This window comes from Perissodus microlepis, chromosome 11 (assembly GCF_051167445.1).
Source record: "Perissodus microlepis isolate ML-2025 ecotype Zambia chromosome 11, ASM5116744v1, whole genome shotgun sequence".
Taxonomy (NCBI): Eukaryota; Metazoa; Chordata; class Actinopteri; order Cichliformes; family Cichlidae; genus Perissodus; species Perissodus microlepis.
In genome coordinates this window covers 23960078-23972448 of record NC_140471.1, presented here as the reverse complement: position 1 = coordinate 23972448, position 12371 = coordinate 23960078, and the positions used below count along the sequence as shown (strand labels likewise).

At 41.5% G+C, this 12371-nt stretch overlaps 1 protein-coding gene across 1 annotated transcript; it reads left to right on the top strand.

The window, feature by feature from the left end:
• Positions 1–178: 178 nt before the first annotated feature.
• On the top strand, positions 179–10905 carry p3h3 (prolyl 3-hydroxylase 3). The gene is made up of 16 exons (XM_084943542.1): positions 179–778; positions 2005–2189; positions 2418–2576; positions 3922–4114; positions 4197–4328; positions 4433–4575; positions 4787–4876; positions 4968–5020; positions 5109–5188; positions 6075–6202; positions 6276–6371; positions 6456–6606; positions 6748–6865; positions 9440–9515; positions 9604–9744; positions 10524–10905. The coding sequence occupies exons 1-16, from the start codon at positions 484–486 to the stop codon at positions 10689–10691; spliced, it is 2208 nt and encodes a 735-aa protein (XP_084799668.1). The 5' UTR covers positions 179–483; the 3' UTR covers positions 10692–10905.
• Positions 10906–12371: the final 1466 nt, after the last annotated feature.

The window sequence follows — 12371 nt, the reverse complement described above, 5'->3', positions numbered from 1 at the left end:
AAAACGACTATTTTATACTTGGTATTTCCACTGCCGAGTCGCCTTATGAAAATGTGAACGTGCGTTAGTGCTCTATTAATTATAAGAAATGATTACTTTCTTCAAAATATAACCAACAACTATTAGTTTCACTTCAAACTACCAAAGTTGTTTTACATTTGTATTTACGGTAACGTCGGTTGCGTACTTCGGGTTCCTCTCGGGTGAGGCACAAACACTGCAGCTTCAGACATAACAAGTTCAATCAAGTCAAAACTCATCAATACCGCAAATCCAATTTGACAAACGCAAGCAAACCCAATGGGAGTCGTTAATAAACGCGCAGTGTTGTATTACATGTATTAAATTCATTAAAAAGTACATCAAAATTCAAAAAAAGCCCCCACTTTCTTAACAGGGAGGAAACTTTGTGGGTAGCTCTCCCCTTGGAGTCCCTCCTCTGCTCCCACCTTCGCCTCCTCTGCTGGGATTGCCTGTCGGACCATGGCGCTTCAATCGGGACGTTTGACTGTATACGTGGCGTTTAATTGTGTTATTCTCGCACTGTTTAGTTTTACCTCAACGGCTTGGGCAAGAGGCAGCCCCAATGTTATGTCACTTCTGCAGCCGTATGATTTTCTGTATTACAGCGGGGTCCGCGCATATTTTAGTGGGGAGTGGGGCAAAGCTGCAGAGCTGCTGGAGAAATCCATCGTGACCAGGGAATCACTGTTCAGGGTCCGCAGGCAGTGTTATGATGACTGTATGGCAGCAGGGACAGAGGCTCTGAAGAAACTGGGTAAGCTGGGCGGTAATATAAATTATATCAGATATTCAATCACTGGTAATATGATCATCTGTCTGAACAGTGCGCCTGAATAGTGCTGTAGAAGCTCATTAACAGTCAGTAACATGCTAATTACATTAAACTGCATTAATAAATTAGCTATATAACACTGGTATAGACCAGTTTTGTCCCTGCTGACTAATATTGGCATATCAGCAAATATCATTCAGACTAAGTGTCGGTGTCTGAATCAGCTGTCAGCCAGTCTTTTTATTTTATACCCTGGTATTAATGTCATCAGTGCATCATGCAACATATTAGAACAGATTTTGTGGAATTCAATTATTCTTTTAGCTTCTCACAACTGACATAATTACACTTGCTAGATCACAAACACACCCTCAGGGATGACCCTGAAGGGCTATGTCAGGAGGGGCATCTGCTGCGAGAAATAAGGGAGCAGTCACTAGTACCTTCTTCCATACAACCTGCTGAATGTTTTCAAACCTGCCAACTTTAAGGAAAGGCCAGAAACGACTGACCTACTCAGTGAATACGTAAAGTAGAGCATTCATGGCTTCATGCAGACAAAATAGTGATGTGTACCTATGCTCTGAAGAGGAGTAGAGGTAGTAAAGGTAGATGAGTTTAAATACCTGGGGTATCCAAAGCGACAAACAGTACACAAGGGAGAGGTGAAGAAGGGAATGCAGGCAGGGTGGAGTGGGTGGAGACGAGTTAGAGAGGCATGGTTGAGATGGTTTGGACATACGCACAGGCGACATAGTGGCTATATATATTGGCGGCAGCTGCAAGGTAAGAAAAAAAGAGGAAGACCACAGCAGAGGTTCATTGTGGTGAAGGAGGCCATGCAGATGGTGGATAATAGGGAAAGAGTGAGATGGAGGCAGGGGATTCATTGTGGTCAGCCCTAAAGGGAACAGCCAAAAGAAGAAAAAGATTGGACCTATCATGTAGCCAGACAGATAGCTTTGAGTCTGTGTTAATTACTAGTTGGAAACTAGATTTTTATGAAGTTACTGGCAGCTTCACTCTCACTTCTCGGTGTCTAAATGCGTAGCTAAAGAACAATGTGACCTCAAGAGCTCAAAGAATGTGTAAGATAGGCTTTTTTGTGTTTTGTTGTGGATTGTTTGCAGTTCTAGAACTCAAAATTTATAAAATATAGGCCACAGGCTGGGACCTTATCATTTTTTCAATGGTGTGTGTGTTGTTAGACTCTGAACACGGGACTATGTGGGACCTCTGGGCCCTGGACTGGGTGCAGCAAAAAGCTGAGTGTTTGAGGTTCTGCATTGGACGCTCTGTCACACATGTTGGACAGCTTCCTGTTTCTGCTGATATAGAATACGAGTTTGGCACTCGCAACCCTTATAACTTTCTGCAAGTCACCTACTACAAGGTAAGCCATTCTTTACACAGCCGTAAGGAGCTGCTGCATAATAAAGCTCCTAAATTGTCATTACTTCTACCAGTACTGTGTTCCAAATTGTCATTTAGAGGAAAGCACCTGTCAGTATGGTCTGCAGCCATAATTATAGTTCAGCTCACAGCTGCATAAATAATCACAGCAACACCCTTATTGGTCTGTAACAAACTTCATTCAGTCTCTCATTTTCCTCCACATCAGCTGGAAAAGTTGCAGAGGGCAGCATCGGCAGCTCACACCTACTTCGTGGCCAACCCCTCTCACCTGGAGATGAGAAACAACATCGAGAAGTACAGACGGATGGAAGGTGTGACCGAGGAAGATTTTCAGGACAGAGAGAGTCACAATGAGAAACACTGGGTGAGGAGGGAAGAGTAATGGGGTATACAGTGTAAGTGGGAAGAAACTGGGTTGCACTGCTTAGAAAACTCAGTCAAATCTGAATAAATTTACTGTCTGACCCATTCAGAATCAGCTGATCCTTCAGCATTTTGGAGCCCTCATACCTTCATAAGCACAGAGGAGAGACACATGACATTTCTATGTCTTAAAAAGACATTTAAAAAAACTGAAGGCTGTCTTAAAAAATGTTGTGATTACCTTAAAAAATTATCTTAATTCAACAGAAATTCTAAAAAGCTGCTTCATTGTCATAAAATCTGTAGGCGAAGATAAAGAACACTTATCTAAAGAGGCTTAATGGTTAGGTTAACAGTGTTTGTCAGCACTAGTCAAACATGTTGCCTTACCTTCGACCTTCTTTCACAGCCGCTAGTGTTGCTATTGTCCAACTATAAGCAGATAGCACGAAAGACCAAACTACTTATCTTTTTGAAGCACTTTAAGTCCTCTGGAATGAACCAATAGTTCTCAGTTTTAGTTCCTAAAAAGCATAAAAGCTTTGATTCACTAGTTAAGCAGTGGAAGAGTTTTTGCCCTTGCTAACTAGTTAATGATAGCCAATATGCAGACAGGTTTAAAGGCTTTGAACAAACATATCAGACTTTTCTTTAACTGATTGATCCTAACTAAGCCATAGCTAGTCCTCTAATAGTCCTCACTCTGATGTAAGTTCACAACTCAACTGCTAATGAAGTGCGTTCAAACAGAATGATTTTCGAGACGTCACTGTGGAGAGTCAGACGTGGCCTGAGGGACTCAATTTCTCTGTCTCACTCTCACCTTCACTTGTCTGTTTTCTAGCCGTGCAATCCAGATGTGAGGTGTCTGCCTCTGCCTCTCATTTTCACTATTCAGACACACGTGTTATATCACGATTAGGCATAAATGCTGCCTGTAATGACATACACATATCTCAAAAGTAAAAATGTACTTCATCATCAAACGCTAGCCTTTAGCTTTGGGTAACACTTAACAATAAGGATTGTAATAATCAGTGTGTAAACCACCTATAATTCAATAGCATCTCATCGTTATTGGTTAGTGTGTGTTTTATAAACGGTTAATCTTTTTCTCCTCCAGTAAATGTTTGTTAATGCTGCTGTAAGGATTACTTAGAGGAGCACTGAGAATACTTTTGCACAGCAATTTTAAAATAGTTATATTTAAAAGTGTTATATTTCTTAAACACTATGATACAAAACAATACACAACTCATTAGGTTTTGTTTTTTTTTAATTAGCAAGCAAATGGTGACTGTGTTATTTCACTGTGTTAATCTCTGTCTCTGTGTCACTGACTTCAGGTCCTGTATGATGCTGCACTGCAGCTCGAGGCTAACTCTGAATGGAAGCAAGCAGCAGAGAAATGGAAAGCTTGTGTGAATGAAACCCTGCGGCAGACAGAGGAGTGCAGGGTGCAGTGTGAAGTCGCTTCCCAACGGCTGCCGGAGGACAGGGGAGTTGACAGCGTTGATGGCGTGTTTGAAAAGGCAGCAGGTAAGAAGCAGGCAGAAATTTTGAGCCAGACAGTAAGAGACCAGAAAGAGCCAAATGTCACCAGTTTTTGTTGTCTGTCCAGCCCTGTCCCTCTCCCTGCTCTCATGCCGACAGTCATGCGTGACTCAAGTGGCCACACGACCTGGAAGGATTTCTGCTCAGGAGGACTTCCTGCCAACACAGCTTGAGCATCTGCACATCGCACAGTTTAAAGGTCTGATTTTTTAGGTCAATGTGAAGGTCACACACGTGATTTTATTATTCCTCTTAAGACTGATGCACTACTTTGCATTACTTTGCATCCTCAATTCCCGGCAGCTGGTGACATAAGCGGGGCGTTGCAGATGCTTCGCTCTCTCCTGCTGTTTTACCCCTCTGACAAGGACTCCTTAGACAACCTGCAGCTCTACCATGAGACACTAGGGGGAGACACAGAGTCACAGAGCACACAGCCTGCTCAGGTACCATTCAAACCATTCAAGGTTCATTATATTAAAATGACCGCAGTGGTGTAAAAACGTAAAAAGCAATAAATCCAATAAAGTAATCCAAGTAATTTAAATGAGAAATACATTTTTTCTCTTCTCTTGTTCAGTTATTTCAAGCATTAAGTTTCAAATTCATCTTTAAAGTCATGTTTAAGCACAGGTTTGTGTGTTTTTTGTCACACAGGAGATTGTCAGATACATCAACCACTCCTTGCAGGAGAAGAAGCTGTTGTATTTTGGTATGGAGAACCTCGACTTCACTTTCACAGATCCAGTAAGTACTGATGCCAAATGAGCAGTGCAGTGACAAGAGAGCCAGCTATAAAGCATTTCTTTGCTGAGATTCTTCATCACCCTCTGTGCAGGATCTTTGGACTCCAGAAGAAGTTGTACCTGAATCATTGAGGGAGATCTGGAGGTAAAAAAGAAATCAAAGGTGAATCTGTCACTAGTGGAAACTAATGAAACAGAAAACTCCATCTGTATCTTTTGTGTTTTACTGTTAGAGCTGAAAAAGAGAAAATGAATGAGAAAATGAAAGTGGGCGAGCAGCAAGAGGAAGTGGATGACAGTGGGTTTTTTGCAGGTGAGAGACTGTATTTTCCCTATGCTATGTGTCTTCAGCCTTTTCTACCTAGGGCATCATGGGAGGAGCTCCTCGTCACCTTAATTGCACTTCAGCTAGCTTAAAACAAGGAAACACGAGTGTATCCATGACAGATATGCCTGTTTATCTGGCATGTAACCATTAACATCCATCTATCCATTAACAAGTGAAATAATGAATAACATCCACACGTACCTACAGGCTTTGTAGGGTTGTGAGTAAGGATCAACAGATTATAACAGCTCACACATCTTATGTATGTGAAAATAGAGGATCATTTAAATGTAGTGTGTCACTGTTTCTTGGCATCTCTGTTAAAGATGACACACTAGAAGACACTCTACTCTTTATATTACACTGCTTAGACTTTTCTAAAATATAAAACAGGGAAGGAGTCACTTATAGTCAAGTGGAGATTAACCTGTCTGCTGCTATGGCCATCAGGGAAAGTCACCAAAAAGTCACAAGCTTTGTGGGTTTTGTTGAATATCGTGGAAACTATTACAAAGAAATTGAAGCGGCAGTTTATACCGAGAAACAGAGTTTTGTCTTATTTGCTTGAATAATTTATCAATTTCACACAGAGGAAAACGAGGCGTGAAGTGACACAGTTTCTATGGATCTACTGAAACCTGAAGACCAAACAGACCAGCGCCTGAAATAAAAGTAAAATCAAAAAGAATACATTCAGTTTGTTGGGATCTGGTCGCCCCATTACACACTGTTGTTATGTAAGCAAAGATTTCCCATTTGGCAGCTTCGGCGACTTCATATCACCAAAAACACAGTCGTATCACCATCTTCTGCTTAAAATAAGAAGTGACCCACTTACTGTCTTATACTTTCTTATTTGTCCTCTCTGCAGGAGGTCCAGTGCCTCGGGTGGGCGTGACTATCACAATGGACGACGAGATGCTGAATGGCACCAATCGAGTCGTCCTGGATGGAGTCATGACGGAGAAGGAGTGTGACAGAATACTGCAGTTAGCATCAGTAAGTTCAATCAGTTTTTTTAACGCATGCATGTGAAAACCCCTAACTTACACATTTACGTCATCTCTCATAGGTGGCAGGATCTCTTGGAGATGGTTATCGAGGACGGCGGTCTCCACACACTCCTCATGAGACGTTTGAAGGTCTGACTGTCCTCAGGGCGGTGAAGGTGGGTGGAAATGACGTAACTGAAGCAGGTCTACGAGACGCTCTCAGCAGCATCTCGTGACCCTCACTGCTGCTTCTTCCTCAGTTGGCTCAGGAAGGCCTGGTGAACCAATCAGATGCCAAGCTGTTACATGAGCTGGGTGAGAGAGTGCGAACCGTGCTGCACTCCTACTTCAGGAGCCCCTCAGGACTTTTCATCACTTTCACACACCTGGTCTGTCGCACTGCTGTCACAGGTAAAACCAACAGTACTCAATACTAGGATAATTGGAACAGGTTCTCTAATGTGTAACCAAATCATCCACTCTATTCTTACTTTATTACTTAAAGTTAAATGTGTTATTTTGTTCTTGTTCTGTTTTTTCTTTTTAAATCAGAGGATCAGAAGGGCAGGCTCGACCTCTCTCACCCCGTCCACGTTGACAACTGTCTCCTCGAGCCGGAAACCAAGCAGTGTTGGAAGGAACCACCAGCTTTCACACACAGAGACCTCAGGTACTGAAAAACATCTCTTCGTGGATTAATAATAAATTTGGGCTCACACTTTCTCCATAAATAATTTTAGAAGATGTTCTCAAGCCATTTTATTCCAGCAAATATCCACGAACAGAATGTTTTAATATGCCTTTACTGGTAAAATATCACTTAGATATCATCAGCTTATAACAGTGAGAGAATGGTACATGTCATCGTTGCCAGAAGAAAGCTGTCACAAACTGAACAAAGATCTCTGTGATCCAGAGACTTGTGTCTGCTCAGAATAGTTTTCTGAGAAACACCTTTAGCTGCTTGAGGAATGTGACATTTTCAAACAATCATATAGAAGATGTGAACATCGATGTTGTTTCTCCATTTCACAGCCATAAGCTACATTTGGGAGTGTTACAATATGACTGTATTAGAAAATGAAGTCAACTTTTTGAAGCTTTCCTTAGCAAATAATCAAAGGAAAGCTAAAACATAGCATGCTTGTATCTGCAACTAATTTTGCTGTTTAAACAATGATGTATCCCGAGATACTGGTGTTAGGATGCCTGGGTCGTTGACCCAGGGTTTTTGAGTTTATTATATTATTTATAATTTCTAGTCTTTGGTTTCTTTGAGTTCTGTCTTATGGTTTATGTCTCTGTCTTCTTTAGTTGCTCTGTCTCCCCTGTCAGCTGTATCCCCTTGTCTAGTTCGCGTCTCTGTGTATCCTTAGTTGCTATATCCCCGTGTCCAGTCAGTGTCTGTGTCTGCCCTGGTCCCACGTCTCTGTTCCCTCTGTTGCAGTGCGTGCGAGTCTGTGTCTTTAGTTCAGTCTGTGTCATGTTTCCTGTTTTATTTTGAAGGTCCTTGTCTGAGGTTAATGTATCTGGTTTCGCTTCCCCTTGTCTCGTTAGGCCTGATTTGCCCCAGCTGTGTTTCCCTCCTGTTACCCATTCCCTGATTGCTCCCTCTGTGTATTTAAGCCCTGTGTTTCTCTGTGTCCGTGTCGTGATCTACCGTTTATTTTGCTGTGTGTTTTGTCTGCTTGCCTGAGTTTATGTTTAAAGTCTCAGTTCTGGTATCTTTTTAGTTCAGCATTAAAGCTGTTTTTTGAGTTTACTTTGTGCCTCCGAGTGTCTGCACTTTTGGGTCCACGATTCCTGTCTGCACACAGCCTACACCTAACAACTGGTGCTCAAAAACTGATTACAGAAAAATATCTTGCTGTTTCTGAAGAGGACAGGTGGGAACATTTCTTAGATGTTGCTGATTTTATAGGGAATTACCTAAAAAGCATTAGTTTGCGCTGCAAGTCTTAAACAGTGTTTCAGGGGAACAATTGTGGCAAATATCAAAACAACCAGAGCACCTGTCGTCACTGATAAATAGTTTTGTTCTGTTGTTATGGGGAAATAATGACACCTTAGAGCTACATGAACTGATGGAGGTGGAGGGAGAGCAGAGAAAACACTGCTCTACAACACAATTACTCCATAAATAAATGCAACTGAAAACTGAACGTGACACTTAAAGTTGGTGGTTTTAGTTTTTATTATATGCTAACAGGTCAGTCTAAGGAAAAAAACGTTAATAATTGGAAACTGAAATGGCTTAGTTACATTTTGAGCTGAATTTTTGGCAAAAAAGGCCCAAATGGTTGTAGGTGCTAGTGTTTCAATGTTTCTGGTTTGACCAAAGGAAGGAAATATGTAATTGTTGCAAGTTCTGTTTGTCTGTCTGTTTGTTTGTTAGCACTTTAGTGTCCACAGTTTTCAAGATATCATTTTCAGATTTTATGAGGTGGATGGAGGTGAGCTGTCTGAGTGCTCCTGTTATGAAATGTAACTGTCAGTTTTAACATTTTGTGACATTATTGAATTGAATTTTAGTCAGTGGCAAATCACAACAACCGTCACCTCAAGATGCTTTATATTGAAAGTTAAAGATCCTACAACAAAACAGAGAAACCCCAACAAGATGACCCCCTAGGAGCAAGCACTTGGTGACAGTAGGAAGGAAAAACTCCCTTTTAACAGGAAGAAACCTTCAGAAGAACCAGCCTGTTACAGATTAATTGTTTCTATTTCACATTTTAAAACTTTAACCCTGGATTTGACCTTCCTTGTGGCAGGAAATCTGCAATGCTGCAAAGTAAAGTTACATTTCTTTTTATTTCAGGGGTAATGAATTTATCTTATTTTTTTGGACAATTTTCTTATCTAAATGTCATATTATTTTTGCATGATTGATTAAACTGACATTTCCCCATGGCACAGAATCTCACCTAGACGCAACATCTTCACCTGCCTGTTTCTTCATCGTATAGTAAACGATGAAGAAATATAAAGTGGCCATAGATGGATGAAGACATGAGAAGTTTTAGTGAGAAATTAAAACGGTCCACATAGGTGTGAAATTTAAAAATAAATAAATGGGATTAAAATGTAAAGTTTAAATGGAATTAGCAGGACTACATAACAGTGTAATAACAAACTGTAATAATCAAATGACTGTGTGTGCATTTATGCTCAGATTTCAGCCTAATTCTTACACAGCAGGTTACTTTTACGACTGAATGACAAACATCTCTCTGTCTCACAGCGCCATCCTCTACCTGAATGACAACTTTGATGGCGGAGAGTTGTTCTTCACTAACAGAGATGCCAAGACAGTAACGGTAAGTCATTCTAATCTTTTTATTACTATTTTAACTCTTTAATTAATATATTTGTTGGAGCTGGTAAACTTGTCTTGTGTGCCTTCAGGCTCGAGTGAAACCCGGCTGTGGTCGACTGGTGGGCTTCTCCTCGGGTCCGGTAAATCCTCACGGTGTTACCGCGGTGACCAGAGGCCGGCGGTGCGCCCTGGCCCTCTGGTTCACAAAGGAGAAGCTCTACAGGGACAGGGTGAGCTTTATGACAGCACAGAGCTGCCTTGACCTCCTTCTCCTCCTCCTCAGGTCTGGCCGGTCACCTGCAGGCGTGTGGTTGATGATGTCATGATACCGGTGTTGGATAACATGAGCAGCTGGGGCACAATGCAAATCTTGTGGCTGTTTGCATGTTTTCCTATTTACTGTGCCTGGTCTGTGGTGATGCCATGACATTGTCTTTTAGGTTTATCATAAATGCAGTCATTTTTCATGCCCCTGACAATTTATAAACCAAAACATGTTTAGTTCTTTTAATAAGCTGTGATTTTCTGCAGTGAGGGAGTGCGTCCTCATCAGTGATAATAACAGAGATGTAAGGAGCTGTGCTGAAGAGCTGCTGTCGAGCCAAAGAGACTATTGAAACGACTCAGTTTACATAACTTTTAGCATCACGTAGATAAAAGAAAATCTAAATTTACATGTAGAAACACACTTTGCTTAGATGAGCAGGGGGTTTTCAGCTCCAGCCTTACATTTTCTGCTTGGCTACATTTTCATAAAAGTTTTGGTTATGCAAGCAAAGTTTCATTAACTTAGTTTATTGGTCATTGTTTGCCCTGTGGGCTCGTGTTGAGCAAATGAAGCTCACTCTAACAGAGGAGAATCTCTTTTACAGAAAAATTGTCCCGAAAGTGCAAGAAGAGAAGTTGAAATTATTCCAACAAAGATGAATGTTCCTCCCAAACTTTAGTTTTATGTCACTGTGACTGCAGGTAGTCAATATTTGAGCTGTATTTTGGATCTCTCCCTCAGGAGCGAGAGGAGGCAGAGGCCGTGTGGGCTGCAGATGGACACAGTGTGGTGAAAACGGACGAGAAGAAGGAGGGAGGCGCCACCTCTAGCCGTAACGCTCGGAGCCAAGTGACAAAGGAGAAGAAGCGAGAGAGAGGCAGGGTGACGGGGGGCAAGGATGAGCTGTGAGGGCCAGAATGAGCCCAAACTCCATCATTTACCCACACGTTCACCCTCTTCATGTTGCTGCCTGGTGGTGTACAGTTTGCATCTGTGTATATACTGTATTTATACTGTATATGATGAGGGTATATGAGAGAAATAATGTCCTGTCGTCCCTCTAATGTCAATCACTGCCCTAAAAACCAAAGAGAATAAAAAAAGTCGTAAATGTGACTCTGTACAGGTGTATCGTGGGTATTGTATGCCAAATGCATGCAAGTGCTGAACAGAGAGCGCATTAGATGATGTGAAAACAGGTCTGTGTAATCTATTAGGTGATTACCGCACACCCTCTTTAACACCCTGCTGATAAACACAATTAAAAATAAACAAAAAGAAGGTTAAAGTTTATTTAGTCTGTTAGACAAAGATAGGATGATAAGATAGGAACCACACAGCAGCAGGAACCTGTGAACACAGTGACGCTGTCCAGAAACTATCGTTTGAGGCAGTAAAAGAGGGAGAAAAGGACCAGAGACAGACAGCGAGAGGTGTGGAGGGAGGGGAAAAAAAGATAGAAATAGAGAGATTACTGTTAATCCCTCATAAATGAGTGCATTTGTTTATGAAGCTTAAAAACATTTCCCATTTAGAATATGGAATAGTAATCCGGGAGAGATGATTTAATCATTCACATCCAGCGCAGTGACACTCGACCAGCTTCTCCCATCTTATCCTCCCCATTACAACCAGAGCCTCCACTCAGCCCCCCTCCTCTGCTTTCATCTTGTGCATTAGGTGCCGACTTAAGTACCATTCGTGGCCCATATTAACACTCTTACTCCCCCCTGTGTTATAATCCCCTGCTGCTGGAATTGGGTCGGTGGGCCCTTTTTAATGCAGCCTTGGGTTTAACCTCTTCCCTCCCTCTCACATTGAGACCACGTAGCGCCCAAAACACCTCCACATTAATCTTCACTTAAGTAGGAGTTAGTCACTAAAAAGCATTTTATGCATAATGCATTTTAACGCTTTTTAAATGCACATTAAAGATCACAGCCGTCTAATGATACCTGCGTATACAAACGAGAAATTTACACATCAAATTTCTATGTTTTTACATGAGCAGCAGAAATTATGTAAGGCTCGGCCGCATAGTTATAAAACTGGTGTTATTATAATTAAGTGCTGTGTGTAGTGAGTAGCTGACAGGATACTCATCTCCTATATCACATTTCCTACTATTTGTGATTATGACCCTAACCTCCTATTGGTTGCCTGATGATGATGTCTGGCCTTGGTGCCTTACATAATTTTGAAGAGTACAGTAAACAGAAATAATAAGATTCCAGTTTTTATTTTACATTCCTGTTTATAGGGGTAGCCTGTATCAAAAGTTAAAAGAACAGCAGCAGAGATGCAACATTTCAACACACCAACTGCTTACATACAGTTAGAACAAGAAACTGTACTCTGTTTACAGCAGCTTACTGTTACTGTTGAACCCTTCAGGGTAGGTGCACCATCAGACACAGTCTAAGGTGAAAAGTCTTCGCAGTCATTTGAGTTTGCTTGGAAAGTGGAAGGAGATTTTTTTTTCCTCGACTCCCCTGCAGACGGCTCAGAAAATCAACTTTGAGTTGAACCCAGAACCTTGTTGCTGTGAGACAATCTCTTCTGCTAATCTCTGCATCAAAACACTGCCAG